General features: G+C 43.5%; 2 protein-coding genes across 10 annotated transcripts in view; one reads left to right on the top strand and one right to left on the bottom strand.

Moving 5' to 3' along the window:
• The window catches only part of ACOX2 (acyl-CoA oxidase 2), a 120,583-nt gene extending 112,064 nt beyond the window's left edge, over nucleotides 1-8,519 (top strand). For all 3 annotated transcript variants that reach the window (XM_029600981.1, XM_029600980.1, XM_029600979.1), the window contains one exon: nucleotides 766-8,519. In XM_029600981.1, the coding sequence (XP_029456841.1) occupies nucleotides 766-828 (63 nt within the window). In that variant the 3' untranslated portion in view covers nucleotides 829-8,519. The remainder of the gene's footprint in view (nucleotides 1-765) is intronic.
• A 1,852-nt stretch (nucleotides 8,520-10,371) lies between these two features.
• Nucleotides 10,372-17,905, bottom strand: part of KCTD6 (potassium channel tetramerization domain containing 6) — a 35,670-nt gene continuing 28,136 nt past the window's right edge. For all 7 annotated transcript variants that reach the window (XM_029600974.1, XM_029600976.1, XM_029600978.1 and 4 more), the window contains one exon: nucleotides 10,372-11,697. In XM_029600974.1, the coding sequence (XP_029456834.1) occupies nucleotides 11,011-11,697 (687 nt within the window). In that variant the 3' untranslated portion in view covers nucleotides 10,372-11,010. The remainder of the gene's footprint in view (nucleotides 11,698-17,905) is intronic.

Raw genomic sequence — 17,905 nt, 5'->3', positions numbered from 1 at the left:
ACTGATGTCACTCCTTATTTGTGTCAGCCTGCCAGTATTCTCTAGCTCCAGCAGATGGTGGACAAGCTTTCTGGGCTGGAAGCAAAGCCCTGGTTAGGCCGGGTGAACAGAAAGATTCTGGCATGCAGCATTTGAAATGACAGATGAATTTCTCATCCCTTAGTTGAGCCTGACCCTAACCAAAGAGGATGTGTGGTTGGCAGCTTCATGCTCCCTCCCTCAGTGTAGCACCACTCCAAACTGCAGGTTTGCACCTCTACCATTTGTGAGAGACAGAGAAATACTGAAGGGACTGCAGGTGGCACTCTCGTTTATGTAGCAGTACATGAAAAGTTTTTATTCTCTGCCTCCATCTGCTGGTAGGTATGCAAAACCCACTTGTCTGGACTGATCTGGGATATGCACAGGAATGTGCATTAATCCTGTTCTGGAGAGGAACCACTTCTAAAGGTGAAAGGACAATTCAGCTACCATACCTATTCAACCTGTGGTCTCCTCACTCTTACTAAACAATCTCTCACCCATAGAAGTACAGCTGCTTCATCTGAGTAGACTGTCAGCAGACTTCACATACTTACCTACAACACTTTAAAAAAAAAAAAAAAAGAGAGAGAGACATTAAGCACTAAAAGGTTTTAAAATTTTAAAGCTAAAAAAAAAAAATATATAGATATATATCTATATATGACTAGATATATACACACACTGCACAACATAGATAAGGTGGTAGAGGTGACAATAAGTGTGTTGCTTTTCTTTTTACAGGTGAACACTGCCTATGAAAACTACATGAAACCTCTTTTCAACAGTGCTGTGTCAAAGCTTTGAAGTTACTTGAGGGGACCCTGTAGGAATGAAATACCAAAAGAATGCCCGGACGGGCAGGGCAACTTTTCAAAGTGATTTACGTATGTCTGAAAATTGGCCACACTGTGTTCCACTCCACAACATTTTCAGCTGCATTGAGACTGAGTGGAAGCATTCCCAGGAGCTCTTTAGGTCAGAGAGGAAAAGGGCATGCATAGATTGCATTTTAAACTGTGTGTGTACTTTTCAAGCAAAATTGTAGCACACAAAAAGCAGCTACAAGTGCCCATTCCTACTTCATACCTATGGCAGTATTCAGTCTCAATCCTCCCCTACCTCCCCTTTAAAAAATTAATGCAGAGACCATGGGTAGGAAGTACACAGGGATTTTGCACCAGTGGGGGTGGTCTAAAAATTCCCCCTCCTTCCCGATCCACATTTAGATAAATAATTACACATTCTGCTATTGTATGGCACAGGAATAGTAAGACGTCTACCTTAAGTCCTCTTGTTTAAACTCAGTTCAAGTTAATAGCAGCAATGATCTTCACTATCTTAAGGGTAGCCACTCTGATGTAAGTTGGTGGTCTCCAGTCAGTTTCTAGTAGCCACATTACTTAAATTAAAAAAATACATATATATTAAGATTCCCTCCACCCTTCAAATCATAACTGCCATTAATTGGAACCCTTCATCATCCCATGCTAAAGTCACCTAATTAAATTTCCCATTAGATTCATACTGTTGTAATTTATATATAAGCTGCCATCAAAATGGTAAATTAAATGCTTGGATGTAGTAGTGGCACTGGCACATGTTTCAAACCTCTGCACTATAACAAGAATATTTTTTTTCTGTACTGCAACATTTCAAACTAGCTTTGGAAAGAAAAGAGAATAGTAATATTATTACAAATGGGGCTCAGACTGAACTTCTATTTCTCTGTTATTCAGTGAGACTAACTATGGAAACTTTGAAATTTAGAAATATAGTATGGTTTTTCACCAAATACTGAAAAGCAAGTTTGTTTACTGTAAACTGTTTGCCATAGATAGGATGAATTAGCCATTATGTGTGGGCAATGTCATCCAGTGGCAGCATACAGATCTCTCTCAGCTCTTAACAGCTTTTGCTTCATTTAGTGAATGTTGCCTTGTGAACCTCTTCAATTGGTTTTAGAGCTAACCTAGCCTAGGTAATCTAGTCTCTAGGACAATGGGTGTCTGTTTAACATGGCTAATTCATCCTGTTCTCTAAAGCAAACACTATTTACAGTAAGGAATCTTGTTGGGTTTTTTTGTTGATAAGCAGAGCTCAATTAGCCATGATGTGGGGAGATCCAAGATGAGGGGTGAAGCATTTACTGAGTAAGCAAAACTGACTTCCAGCGGTGGACAATACACTACTGGGTGAACAAGTTAGCCAAAACTGATTGTCTGACTTTACTGTCACTCTTTGAGAGATTGTCCAGACAGTAATGAGACACAAAGATATGTATTAACGATCATGTTGCAGCTTTGCAGATATCTCTGTAGTGCTGCTCATAAATAAGCCACTGAAGCAACCATGGCACTAGTGTGATGAGCTTTGATGGTTTCTGATCAGTAAGCCTGCTAGAGCAATGCTTCCCAACCCTCTTCTAGAGGCACACCTAACCACTCAGGTTCTCAGGATATCTATAATGAATATACCTGAGCTAGATTTGCATATATTTGAGACTCAGCATATGCAAATTTCTGATGCATATTCATTGTAGAAATCCTGAAAACCTGCCTGGCTAGGTATGGCTCCAGGAGAGGGTTGGGAAACACTGTACTGGAGCATAGCAGTATATAGCCAGTTGGACAATGTACTTTTGGCCACTGCTATGCTTAGGATTGTAGGAGGAAAAAGAGCTATGAGTTCTGACAATGAGGCACAGTACTTCCCTTACAGTAAGCCAGGGCCCTTTTACCATCCAAAACTATGAAGGACTTTTTCATCTTTATGAGCACATGGGCTTGAGAAGAACGTAGGTAACGTGATGGATGGATTGATATGAAAAGCTGCTACCACTTTGGTAGAAACTTAGGGCGAGTACAAAGAACTATCCTGTTGTGGAAGAATTGCAGAGAAAGAGGCCAATGACCCAAGAGCTGCAGTTTGCTCACTCTTCTGGCTGATGTGACTGCTACAAGGTATATATAACTTTCCAAAGGTAGAAACTTAAGCAAAGCCAATGCTTCAAAAACAGTGGATTCATGAATTGTGCTAGAACCACGTTTAGGTACCTTGTTACAGGTGCTTTTACAACTGGAGGTTTAATATGCCATAAACCTTTCATGAACTTGGATATTAAGATAGGATTAGAGATTGGCTTAGCCTCAGTTTGGATATGGTAAGTTGCTATAGCACTAGAGATGCACCCACAAATGAAATAGCAAGAGCTGAAGCACAAAGAATTGTTCAATAACTCTTTGGGTTTGCATGGAAATTGATCCAAAGTATTGTCATGACAGTAGGTGGAGAGTCTTTTCCATTTAAAAGTATAAGCTCTTCTAGTTGATTTTCTAGCCGTCAGTACAATGTCCTCACCCTTTAAGTAAAGGAAATTTGATGATTGAGCGCTCAACATCCAAGCTGTCCCGTTGAGGACGAAGAGGTTTGGATAAAACAGCCTTCCTTCTTCAGTCAATAAAGATGGGTCTAATCAGAGGACTGCTGAACAGCTGTACCAGATTTGTGAACTAGACTAGTCTGGGCCTTGCTGGTGCTATGAGGATCAGCCAGGCCTGGTCTTTGAAGTTTTTGCACCATTCTGGCCATTACCAATAATCGGTAGAAAAGCATACATGAGATCTGCATTCCAATCAAACAGAAAAGCATTCTGACTGAAGCAGAGTTTGCTGGGAAGAATGTAGCAAAAAAAAACAAACAAACCCTTTTTCCAGCTTTCTGTTTTGCTCTAATGCAAATAGGTCAATAGCTGGAAACCCCCACTAACTCTAGTTTCTCAGCTGTCAACTGCTATAGAGACCATTTGTGTGACTAATTATACTCTGCTGAGGTAGTCTACCAAATGAGTTAGAGAGCACCGAGATCTAGGTGTCTTACAAGACAGCTTGATAGCTGCAGGCTCATTCCTGTAGCTTCTTGGCAAAGACTCCGTAACCCTGTGCCTCCTTGTTTGCATAGAACATAGCTACCTGGATGTTTGAATGGCAATGCTTTTTACCTGAAGAAAGCCAGTGCAGGTTGTCAGAGCTTACAAGATCATTCAGTTCTAGGAAGTCGATATGGAATTGGTTTTCTATGAATGACCAAGTCCCTTGAGTTCAGAAAGGGCCTGTGTGAGCTCTGTAACCTTTTGTGGAGGTAGCTGTTGCCAATATTACTTGGTGAAGAGTTAGCCAAAAAGAAGCTCCTTCCTGAAGGATGAAATGGTCCAGCCACCACTATGAAATTCCCGTTTCATTTCTTTGGAAATCTGCACTTTGGTTGTCAAAAAGGTTGAGCAAGTTGGTCCCATTGGCAATAAAGACCCCACTGCAGGAATCGTATATGAAGGCAGGTGAATGGAACCATGTGTATTGCTGCTACCATATGACGAATCACCATCATGTCTCTGGCAGATGACTGATCTGTGTTCGGTTTATACATTAGCAATTTAAGTGTGTTCACTTGAGCTAGTGGAAGGTAAGCTCTCTTGGAGAGAGTCCATCCAGGCTCCAGTGAACTTTTTGTGACAGGGAATGAGAGAAGATGTATCACAATTCATCCGGAATCCTAATGATTGAAGCAGTTGTACTGATGTTTTCAGGGAGGTTAACATGCCTTCCTGAGAATTTACCAGCAGTCCAGATCTGTGAAGATTCTGAGTTAGACAGAGATGTACCAGTACTACTGCTGGGCACTGGTGAATGCCCTCTGTGCTGCTGACAGACCGAAGGGGAACACTCTGAACAGATAGTGGGAGGAGTCCACTATGAAACAGGTAATGCTAGTGGGTGGGAAAGATGGTAATGAGCATAAGCATTCTTCAGATTTGGAACACACATCCACTCTCTGGATGAAGGGCTGAATAAAGTTGAGGGGGGCAGGGCAGAAAAGAAAGGAAGAGTTTATTTTGCATTTTTCCTGGAGTAGGTGCTTGTTCGGGGATAAGGAAGTAACAGAACAACTCCGGACCATGGCAATATTGCAGAATAGGTTCTATCGCCCATTTGAGGAGCAACTCCACTTCCAGGTGGAGCTGTGTTGAGTAAAACAGATCCAGATTAAAGGCTGAGCAATGGCCTCATTGCAGCAGCAGTGGAAGCCCGGAGAAATGCCAGCAGTATCCAGCTTCCTCAATCTTGAGAACCTAGCAATACTTGCCAAACTTGAGCCTTTCCTCCAAGAAGTGCTGGATCATCTGCCTCCCCCAACTGGAGAGGACTGTTGCTGTTTTTTGGAGTGCAGTCAGAAACAAGATCTAGGCTAGGGCTAGATGGGCTGAGCTGGTTTAGACTGACAGTATTTGTGCTGGCTAGTGCATGCTGGAAACTGTTGCTGGTGTTGTGGAAGTAGCAGTTGCATCTGGTATCTTTGAAAATACCAGAAGAGGTATGTGTCAATATGTTCTTTTAAAAGAGTAGTAAAATCACTTTGCAGGAGGATGTTGTTCTGATCCCACTGACAGGGACTAGACCACTACATATTACTCCTTTATTTGAGCAACTGTTTCTCTAAGCTTTTTGCCCCAAAAGGTAATCTCTTTGGCATGGGTCAGCTGCCAACTTGGCATGGACATTATAGGAGACTACTGGTTTTCAATCAAGTCATGTAGTGTGCTCAGATGGATATTGTCAAGGTATGTGCTGAGGTGTTGAACATCTTGTAAATGGAGCAACTGAGATGGTGTATACCCGCAAACATCTAGGAGTGGCTGAGAGTATGTGACTGCCCTCAGCAAGTGGGAAGAAAAATCTCTTCAGAAACTGAAGTCTAAGTATTGAACCATGTAGAATGGGTGGGTAGAAATCAGTGCAATTGGCATGCATCTTTGGAATACTTTCTTTCTAGAAGTATCCAATAATTGGGGATCCTCTCGCTGGAGTATTTTCTTTGCTCTTTTAAGAGCTGATTCTTCAACAGTGGCTTGATGAGGTAATTGACTCTCCCAAATCCCTAGCATATTTGTACTCTATATTTGAAGGTCTAATGTCCGTGCAACTGAAGCAAATAGGATTTTTCCCACACCTTTGTAATTCTGGTATGAAGTCATGGAGGGGGGATAGCTGCTGTTTTTGCTAGAATGTCCAAAATGTGGAGAATTGTGTGTGGGAATCTTTACCGTTGCACACACTGACCCCTCCCACCTCCCCCCCAACTTGTCCAGAAATCTGGCCTAGAAAAAAAAAGTCTTGACATGGGGGTTCTGGAGGCTGTGGAAGGGGTGGGTCAGAGAGGATTCCTGTTGATTCCTCTTCAGAGTCTGGAGGTGAAGGAACATTAATCCAGGACACTAATGAAGTAGAAGATTGAGGAGAGGTTCTCTGTTGCCTTAGAGGGGTATACATCCTCTGGTTGGATTTTGCTGCAAGCGATTGCCTGGCAGGGGTTTTGATGAAGGATCCAGGGCTCAGAGTGTGTTACTGCCACCAATGCACTAGAGCCTTTGCTTTTTGTGCAGTGGCTGTTCCAAGAGCACATCTTTTTTTTTTTTTGACACATAAAGCTTTCTTGATGCAGAGGGTTCAGCCTGTCCCACTGACTGGGTGATACTTTTTAGGAGATTCTGCTCAACTCACTTTCCAGCACGATGGATGAGGCTATACTGCAGGAGGACCAACTGCAGTTTTTAAAAAGACTATATAAGGTAAGGTAAGTGCTCCAACCACAAGCTATCCAAGAACAAAATATGGTAGAGCAAAAAATCTCAGATGTCCTTAGCTTCTGTTGATAAAATCTTTATTTGTAGTCTCACAGATGTATCTACAGGATATTTCAAACTGGTAATGAGTTACACAGTCCCCTACCCTGCTGCATATTTTATACAACTGCATTGGGCAGGACTAAGGTTCTAAATTTAAAACACTATTTTTTTAATGAAATAAAGATACAGCATCAAAATCACCACTACTAAGTTCAAAAAAATAATCAGTCGCTTACCACAACTTTGTGGAGGTTCAACTGTTAGAAATAGAGTGACTGATACTGAAAATACATAACTGTGGTTACCCTGCAAAACTAGAGTGTGCCTACAAACCTGCATTGTATGTTAATCAAGATCTTCTTTTCACAAAATCTACCCTGCTGATGAAGATATTACTTGTTCTTCCTCATTCATCATCTAGTAGACATTTGTTTCTTAATGTCACTATTGGTCTTGCCTACAACTTCAATCCATATTCCAAAAACATTTGAGCTTTTACTTCAAAAGGCACATAATCTCCACGATCTGTTAATTTCTTCAGATCTAAAGGAACTGACTCCTCCTACTAATTCTGTGCCCTCAGGCCACTCTCCATGTGGCTGATGCAAAGCATATCCGCTGTCACTCACCATCTTCCTTTTTATACACCCGTCACTTAAGAAACCCACCAGCTAAGTTTTACAGCTGATTACGCAACTAGGCATGTGCCAGTTTCTCTATGTTGAGAAAACTATACAAAACATTCACAGACATGTTTACGAACATTGCTCCTGCCTGTGTTTAAACCGTGAGATTGCACAATGCTTAAACACTGGCATGAAGCCCAATGTGTGTGTGATACATGACTTACGTTTCTTCATAATCTAGGTACGTTCTCTCTCTTCCCCTGGAGGAAATTTTTCACATTTTTTGACACGGCATGAATGACAAATTCACAACCTAAACACTATATCACCAAGGGGTTTAAATTCCCATATAGACTGATTTGTATTTTTCTAAGTGTATCCTATGATACGCCTTTTATCTCTCCTTGCTCACAAATCTATTGCAAGTGCCTCTGTTTTGCTGTACTATGCTTGACAGTTTGTTTGGTTTACATTACATCGCTGGGGGCATTCCCCATTTTTTGATAGGCAGCCATTATCTGACCACTGTTTGGCAGAGATTATTTCTTTAAGATTGAGCATTTAAACACAGACACTGATTTCTGGTTCTTGGATGCCTCTTGCTATAAAATATTCAAATTTTCAGTAAGATCTTATGCTAGGTAACTACTGGCTAGTACAGATTTTCCTATGATTTGTGATCTAGCAGTCTTGATATTTGAGGAGTCAACACTCACAATTTGCTATATACTTAAGTCAATTACATTGTATATAGATTTATTCATTATGTACTTTAATTTTTGTCAATCTATTTCTAACAGTTGAACCTCCACAAAGTTGAGGTAAGCTAGTCTGTTTTTTTTGTGTACTCATTATTTATGTTTGATGCCGTATCTTGTTCCTTCATTAAACCATTGTTTTAAAATTTAGATCCTTGGTCCCTCCTAACGTAGTTATACGAAACACGGTCCGTGTCAGGTGATTGTGTTAACTCATAAGTTTGAAATATCCTGTGAGACATCTGTGAGACTACAAATAAAGATTTTGACACAAAGATCAGATTTTTTGCCCTACTGTATTTTATTGTTAGACAAGCCGTTAAGCCCGTTAAAACGGGCTACATTAACATTTTTTTTGGATCATTTCCTTCCCCCTCATTCTCCCTCCCACCTCCCCCACTCTCTCCCACCTCAGTCACTCCCCCCTCCTCCCTCCCCCAGTCACTCCTATCTCCCCCTCCCCCAGTCACTCCCCTCAGTCACTCCTCCCTCCCCCCAGTCACTCCTCCCTCCCCCTCCCTCCCCTCAGTCACTCCTCCCTCCCCTCAGTCATTCCTCTCTCCCTCCTCCCCTCAGTCGATCTCCGCCGAAGACCCAGAGCGGCAGCGGCATGCGCGCGAGGGAGAGACAGACTTCCTTCCGTCCGTCTGTCCCTCCCTCGCGCGCATGCCGCCGCCGCTCCGGGTCTTCGGGCCGCCGCTCCTGCCCGGGTCTTCGGGCCGGTGCCGCCGCTCTTCGGGCCGCCGCTTCGGGCCGCCGCTCCGGGTCTTCGGGCCGGTGCCACCGCCGCTCCTACAGCGCCATTTTTATTTTTAAGAGGCACACTGTGACCGACGTGCTCGCATGCGCGGTAGAGCTGCTCTCTACTGCGCATTTGCGGCACGTCGGTCAACCTTCGTTTATTAGGTTGATAGCTTCTAAGACAGTTCCTCTATTTTCCAGGCTCTTCCATTGAGTGTGCAGGGACATCCATCCACAGTTGCAAAAACTGGCTTAGTCATGGTGCATTCCAAGCTAGTAGTAGAGTTTGTGCACATTGTTCATGACAGGAGAATGTTCATAATCAAACAGTCTTTGAATCCACTAACTGCATTTTTTTTTTTTCCTCCTAGACATGTGAGAAAAAAAAATTAAGTTGGTAATTTTTAAGTAGCACTGAAAAATGCTGTTTAGGGGCTGTTGAAGCACATCAGCTTTCAAAGATAAAAGTACTGATTTTCTTTTTTCTGGGGAAAAAATAAGTTATAGGTATACATCCCTGCTTGTGCTTGAACAAACACAGTGTTCACGTGGCAACATCTGCATGGGAATTTCTACAGATGCTAAGTAGAGTAAAAGCTGTACTAGCTGAGAGGTGCTACCTGATTGTCACCCTCCCATCATAGCTAATTCAGCCCTGCTTATTAACAAAAAATAATTACTACTATAACATAATACAACAAGAATTAAGAGTTCACACTAGCTTTTGTTGAGGAACTGTGACTCAAATAGCTCCCTCTATCTCAGTCCTTTTACAAAAATCACTGAACTGTTAACATAATTTGCTAGCGTGAAATTGACTGTTCTAAATAGTTGAAATTTCTATATATCTACCATTAACACAAGTCTGCTAAAAGATGATTCTTTTTACTTGACATTGTGTTATAGTTCTATATTACTAGCCTATACTGCTATAAGTGCTAAAGCATTATATTCTCATGCTCTTGATTAGCCTGTGCCAAGAACCTAGTTCTTTTTCATATTTTGGCTTTTGTTTATAGGCTAAGTGCCATCAGCAGTTTGAGACCAGCCCTGCACTTAAGAGGAGGAGCTCTTTGTACTTGAATGCCATTTTTCTCTCTTGCAGATACTCTATATAGAACATTAATCCCCCGGGGGGTGGGGGGAATTTTCAGCATACTTAATGTTCTGGTCACCTACAATGAAATGTTTACAAAGGGGGAATGTAAGAACAAGATTTTATGAAATGTGCATAAGTGCCTTTATTCTTGATGATTTAAAGATTGTCCTTTACTTGGTTATTAAAAGAAATAAGTAACCCAGGTGTGTTATAAGATTTTATATTTCAGCCCTGGAAAAAAATATACAATGAAACTGCTTTAAGGCAACAGCTACTGCCAGGATGAAGAGCAATATGAGACAACTGCTAGATCCTAATCCATCTCTCTGCCAGAGGTCACAACAATGTCAGGCCTTTGCATAGATGGTGATGGGGTAAAGAAATGGTGAAGGTCATTCATAATGCACCCTTGATAGGAAAGCACACAAAAAGAAACATAATGCAAAACATTGTTTACATATTGGTAGAATTAGAGGCAGACAGCAAATACAAACTCTCCATAGTTTTATTAGGATCGTGCTAACAGGCACTACAATGATTAATATTTCTAATCATGCATAAAAAAAGTTAGTCAAGGGATATGTTCAAAACTAGATTATAAATACTGATATAACTTCTATGACTAAAGATAGATTTAGTTGCTTAACTTATGCATAGAAAGTTGTCAGAACTGTAAACAAGTCTTAATGGAGAAGTGCTTTTAAATGGAATTTTTTTTTTATTTTTTTTTTTAAATAGCACAATAATTATTTCATATTCAAAAGTCAGATTACATGATGCTAGATGTTTAGCCCCAAATCTTCCTTTATCTTCACTCCCAGGTGTTTTAAACAGCTGGGAAGTGACACACAAGTAATAACTTTTCTATACAAGTTGAAAAGTTAAGATTATCATAATTATGAAAAATACTTCTGACATACTGAAACAGGCACATGCATACTTTACATAACAAAATAGGAGCATGATAAAAGACTGAATGAGGTTGTGCATGTTGAGGAGCTAATAAATATTAACACCCCCCCCCCTTGAAAACATACATCCACATTGTTGCATGAGACCTTTCCAATGCCAATATCACAGGCTTCAATCCTCTGTCTTCCGTGCCAGTCTGCAGAAAGTCCAGTTATGTTCTACTGTGTTCTCATTGGCTCTCTCACTCATGTGATGTACTCTGGTATTCCTAATTGTAAACCCTTGCTTTGTGATGTATTCCATCAGATGAACTCGCAGAGAGACTTCTTGGTGATAATCACATGGCCCAAATGTAAAGGAAACCTGACAGTCCCTGGTGTCCATCATATGCTTATTCCATTTAGTGAAATAGTTTGCAATGCCCTCCAGCAATGCATGCACCTTGGTAGTGATGGTGAGCTGCGTTATGATCACCGCTACCGGGTTAGAGTATTTTGATAGCTTCCTTGTACTAGACAGCTCTACTACTTCTTCAAAAGTGTCCATGGGATACAAAGGCTTAGGGTCATTGAGACACTGGATCAAAGGTTCAATTTGATAAAAATCTGCTTCTTTACGAAGCAGATCATATTCCTTAAAATCAACAGGCAAAGTCAATTCAGATGTTCTTAAAAAGTTTAGAACATAGCGGAAAAGTGGTCCATCTCGATCTATAAAGTAGTTGCCCTGAGAGTCCCTGGCCGTAGGAAAGTCACCCCTGAACATGGCCCCTAACATTGAATCGGGATAGCGTGTCAAAGTGGAGAGGGATGTTGTATATAAGTGTCCACCCACATTCAGTGTGACAGGAGTAGTCATCTGAAACAAGAGAGCAGAGCATTTTTTTTTAAAAACTATAACAGAACTCATAGCATCCACATGGAAAACAGTAATATAAAAATTTCCTACACCTAGTATACAGTAGCTGGGCATGCTTCAAAGATTAGTTATTGAAGAATGAACCTTATTTAGAATGCTTCTAACCTGCTAGTATGAAAAATGCTTGCTCTTAGTGGCTAACAATTATACTTAACAAAATATTTGATATACCCAAAACACAGAAAACAAAAATAAATAAAATAAAGAGGTTTATGGACTACCTATGAGCCTGTTGGAGAAAAGAAAAAAGCTTAGACGTTTTCTAAAAAGACAGATAAATCTGACTCTTGTTGAAGGGTCAGAAAGGTAAAGAGTTTCAAAGCATCAGGCCTGCTAGTAAGGCAACTTGAGCACATGTGCCACTAAATGCCTCAAAAATGTGTGTTTATGCAATGGAATGACAAATGTCCAGGTTGCCAATCCAATGGTTATATTGAGATCATCAGAATCTATTTTTCATTTGTTTACTTCACGTATTGCAGCAAAATTAAACAAATATTCTGACAGCTATCAGGTCATATATGTATTTTGTTATTGTCTAACAGTTAAGTGGTGTTCAACTTACACAAAATCTTTAACAAAGATAAGAGGCAAGATAACAGATTAAAAAACCAGTCCAGGGGTGGGCAAAGACATCCACGGCTGATGCAGGAGGTGTCTCATTCCATACTACTGCGAGCCACGTATCTGGCGGGCACATAGAATGTAGTCGTGGACCACCTCAGCCAGACATGCCAGCCCCACGAGTGGTCTCTAGATCCCGCTGTTGCAAGCAGGATCTTCCACCGTTCAGGTCAGCCGGACATAGACCTCTTTGCATCCAAGCAAAACTGCAAAGTGGAACGCTTCTGCTCCCTACACAGGGAGCAGAGAGCATCAGCCATGGATGCCTTCGCCCACCCCTGGACTACAGGTCTCCTATACACGTACCCTCCAATTCCGCTGATAAGCAAGACTCTCGTAAAACTACACCAGGATAGAGGCTCATATCCCCTTATTGGCCTTGCCAAGTCTGGTTTCCCATTCTTCGCAACCTCTCTGTCCAGGAACCCATTCGCCCAACCTCATTACACAGAATCACAGCAAGTTGTGCCACCTAAACCTCCAGACCCTCTGACCACCTGGATGTTGAAAGGTTGATACTACAGCCCCTCAACCTTTCTAGTAATGTCTCGCATGTCCTAGTAGCTCCACGAAAGCCTTCTACATGGAAGGGATTCACCTTGTGGTGCAAGCAGAAAGGTTTTGATTCCTTTTCTTGCCCCATGCCGCAACTCCTAGACTCTCTGGCACTTCTCGGAATTTGGTCTCCAGACTTCCTCCATCCAAGAACACCTGAGTGCCATCTCTGCTTACCATCAAGGAATAGGGGATGCCCCGATCGACTCAACCCCTTGTGGGTCACTTCATGAGAGGCTTATTATAGTTTAAGCCTCCACTACGTCCACCGGTCGTGGCTTGGGACCTCAACGTAGTACTTGCACAGCTCATGCGTCCTCCTGCAAACTTAGATACCTCAAATGGAAAGTCAATTTCCTAGGAGCGATTACATCTGCTCCCAGAATCAGTGAGTTCCAGGCCTTGTGACCTACTCACCCTACACAAGGCTTCTCCATGACTGGGGTGGTACTGCACACTCACCCTAAATTCCTACCTAAAGTGGTAACTGACTTCCACTTAAATCAGTCCATAGTCTTGCCCACTTTCTTTCCAAGGCCTCACACTTACCCGGGTGAGCGGGTTCTGCACACGCTTGCATTTTACTTAGACCACACCGCAGTCCACCCAACTTGGTTTCCTTTGACAAAAACAAACTTGGAGTTGCAGTGGGCAGACTAACTGGTTAGCAGACTGCATAGCACTCCGCTACCAGCAAGCAGGCATTCCACTTGAGGCATGAGTGAAGGCACACTCAGTCAGGGCTATGGCAACTATTGCCGACATCTGCAGGGCCGCGACGTGGCGCTCTCTCCACACCTTTGCATCCCGTTACTGTCTAGACAAGGCTGGTCGACAAGACAGTGTCTTTGGCCAGTCTGTCCTACCGAATGTGTTCCCAGTGTAAAAACCCAACTCTTCCTACCTAGGCCCGCTGTGAATTTCAGGCTGCCCCTTGGTTGCCAACAGCACACCGGTTGTTGTGCCTGTTGCACATTTTTGGGTGCTGGTTGGCCCACTATGTTCTAAGGCAGCCTGTAGCTTGCTATTCACCCATCCTGGGAGAAAGCAGAGTTGCTTACCTGTAACAGGTGTTCCCAGGACAGCAGGATGTTAGTCCTCACAAAACCCGCCCACCACCCCACTGAGTTGGGTTCAGTGACTTTTTTTAATTTTCGCTTGTACTTTTTTGCTACAAACGAGACTGAAGGGGGACCCTGTGTGGCCATAGGGTTAGTGGCATGCTGGAAACTTTGACAAAAGTGTTCCATGACAGGGTTCCATCTGATGCGGTCACCCATCTGTGAGGACTGCCATCCTGCTTGTCCTGGGAGACTAACCTTATCTTCCCTAAGAGCCTCTTTAACCCCTCAGTCATTTAATGGTCCAACTGATTCCCTCACAGGGTTCTTGCTTCGGATATATTTTTAAAAGTTTTTATTATGAGTTTTTGCCTCTTCGGCCAACTTCATTTCAAATTCTCTCTTCACCTGTCTTATCAAATGTTTTACACTTAACTTGACAATGCTTATGCTTTATCCTATTTTCTTCAGATGGATCCTTCTTCCAATTTTTGAAGGAATTTTTTTTGGCTAAAATAGGCTTTCACCTAACCTTTTAACCATGATGGTAATTGTTTTGCCTTCTTTCCTCCTTACATAATGAGAAATCCTTGGACTATTTTGTTAGATAATCCTTTTTGATACAGTGGTCTGTGATTTTGCACTGCATTAAAATTTAAAGCTAAACAATGGGGCCTATAAAAGAGTGTAATAAACTTAGCTGCATATATCCAATTCTCATAATGATCCTGACACAATGCAGTATTTTGAGTCCATCTGCATCAGGGTGAAATCCCAGGCTTTTTGTATTTTAAAGCACCTCCATGAATAAATTTCGTTACTCATAATAGTTCCATGGTGCACTGAAAACACACGCAAAGTTCTTAAAGATGATAGGAAGCGGACATGACATCTATTAATCAGATTATGGTTCTAGCCACCTTAATCCAAGATACTGATGATGCATTAAATTGAATTAAATCAACAAGATTCACAGACTGTTCATTTAAACCATAAGGGTCCACTGTGTCAAATGTAAATCCAAAATTGCTTGTTTGTTCAATATAGCTGAAAATTCTCTTCCCTAAGAGGAGCTGATACTCATTCCAACACCATCCATAGAAGATCCTGAAAAGAATGATTTTTCACGCAGTGTGTCACCATAGGTGCACTTAAAGTGCCAGTATTTAATGTACTCGTGTTCAATGAGGGATGGTCCAAGAAAACAAAGAGGTAGGCGATCTATAGTAGCCATCAGGTAAACACAAAGGGATAGATGCCTTGATCTTTTTCAATACTTATTGAAGCAGACACGTATTCATAAAAATGCCCGACTCAGGCCGAGTTTCGCAGCTCAACAGCTGCTGCCTCGGGCTCAAATACTCCAAAGTCATGAATAAAATGTAGTAGTGTAGTATCATCCAGTGAACAGTAATTGTATATCAGCAATACAGAAACAACTTGCGAAACAGCATTCAGGATGCCGTCTCTATATGGGATTTATGCACATTGGGCAACTTCCACATTGAAAGTATCCCCTTATGGTATCAGTTTCCCTATTTTGTATGTACATTAGTGCTGATTTTACTACCACCATTTGTCTCAGGGATGCAGTAGCTCAGCTCAAGAACCACCACGAAACCTTACAGCAGCTTTTGGCCATGCCTCAGACCCACAGTCTTCTGGGCACAGGTCTCCACAACCAGGACCTCACAAGCCCTTCTACCACCAGAGAAGGTACTATCCTCTGGTTACCAGGGCATCGCGTGCTAGAGCCAGGGGCCAGCAGCGTACCCCCAGGCCCCAGCCCACGCCACAACCCAGCCCAGCTACAGGCTTTTGACTTGTGGCGAGAGAGCGGAGGCCAACTCCCGGTGCCTGCAGATCCTTGCCCACCGGTCGTGGGCAGATTGTCTATTAGCAGACCACTGGGTTCCCATTACCACCAACTGTTTGGTTCTGGCCATCGTGGAACACAATTACAGACAACTTCAAAACAATCCTGGCGGACTCCCTGCCACTTTTAAAGTGGGACCCCTTGGTACATCAGGCAGTCCGAGTCCACACTCGAGGCCTTGTTAAACACCAGTGCAGTCGAACCTGTGCGCCGCTCTCAGCAGGGTTGGGGTTTCTACTCTAGGTATTTTCTGATACCAAAGAAAACAGGCGGCCTCCAGCCCATTCTCTCTCTCAGAGCCTTAAATAAGTTCTTGCACCAAGAACGCTTCAAGATGGTCTCCTTGGGCACCCTGATCCCTCTCCTTCACAAAGGAGACTGGCTCTGCTCTCTTGATCTGAAGGACGCTTATGCCCATACAGCCATATTTCCACCTCACAGGAAGTATCTCCGCTTCCTAGTAGGCCACATGCACTTCCAGTACCGGGTGCTACCATTCGGACTAGCCTCTGCCCAGAGGGTCTTCACAAAATGCCTGGCTGTAGTGGGTGCACACCTGCACCGCAGTGGAGTGCAGGTGTTCCCCTACCTAGATGACTGGCTCATCAGGGGCACCACACAGGAGGGTGCTCTATGCTCCCTCTGCCTTACAGCCAAGGTGCTGCAATCACTGGGGTTCGTAATCTTGCCAAATCTCATTTCAGCCCGTCCCAGCAACTGGCATTTATTGGAGCTCTGCTGGATATGACCCTCGCCAAAGCGTTTTTTCCCCGGTACCGTGCCCAGGCCCTGGCGACATTCACTCTGTCTGCCAGAGTTGGAAGGTCTCTGCCAGGGTGCTACTCTGCTTGCTGGGTCACATGGCTTCGATGCATGTCACCCCGCTTGCCCGACTAGTCATGTGCGTTGCGCATGGACACTCCGCTCTCAGTGGCTCCAAGCCACCCAGGCCCTCTCAGCACTACTCCAAGCCTCCCTCTCTTGGTGGGAGAGGCTGCCCCACTTGGAAGAAGGTCTTCCCTTCCAAACACCATCTCCCCAAGAGGTGCTAACCACTAATGCCTCCACCTTGGGCTGGGGAGCAGATGTGGACAGTCTCAGCATGCAGGGTTTGTGGTCAGAGCAGGAAGTGAGATGTTAAACTTCCAGGAGCGGCAAGTGATCTGCTTCGCTCTCTCGGCATTCCAGGATCGCCTGGCCCACAAAGTAGTCTTGATCCAAACCGAAACCAAGTTGCAATGTGGTACATAAACAAGCAGGGAGGGACAGGCTCCTTCCTGCTTTGCCAAGAGGTGGTACAGATTTGGGCCTGGGCCCTGTCCAAGGACTTGCTCTTATGTGCGGTTTACCTGGCAGGGACAGAGAATGTAGTGGCGGACCACCTCAGTCGGGCTTTCCACCCCCACAAGTGGTCACTCAACCCAACAGTTGCAGACAGGCTCTTCCACCTGTGGATCTCTTTGCCTCCCCCTGGTATTATAAAGTGGCCCACTTCTGCTCCCTGTACAGGGAGGACGGGGGAACCAGCCTCAGATGCCTTCATCTGGTTTTTGGGCAAGAGCCTCCTGTACACATCCTCCACTCCCACTGGTGGGGAAGACTCTCGTGAAACTCCAGCAGGACAGGGGCACCATAATGGCCACGTCAGTTCTGGTTCCCAATCCTACACAATCTATCACTACAGGAGCACATATGTATGGGCACCTCCCCCAACTTGATCATGCAGGATCAGGACAGATTGCACCACCCGAACCTCCAGTCACTGGCCCTCACTTGTCGATTGAAGTGGAGGAGGTTCTCCATCTGGGGTGAGGCAAAGGGCCTAGACCCTTTCTAGTGCCCCACTCCGTGACTGTTGAACTACTTGTGGTCTCTCTCTGGGAGTCTGCTACAGACCACCTCAAGAGTCCACCTGAGTGTGATCAGGGGATAAATGGTGCACCAATTTCTGTGCACCTTGGTGGACCACTTCATGAGGGGCCTGTTATAGCTAAGATCCCTCTGCATCCTCCTCTTGGGTCCTGGGACCTCA

This window comes from Rhinatrema bivittatum, chromosome 4 (assembly GCF_901001135.1).
Source record: "Rhinatrema bivittatum chromosome 4, aRhiBiv1.1, whole genome shotgun sequence".
Classification (NCBI taxonomy): domain Eukaryota; kingdom Metazoa; phylum Chordata; class Amphibia; order Gymnophiona; family Rhinatrematidae; genus Rhinatrema; species Rhinatrema bivittatum.
The sequence above is the reverse complement of the archived record's forward strand: the minus strand, read 5'-3'. Positions and strand labels throughout refer to the sequence as shown.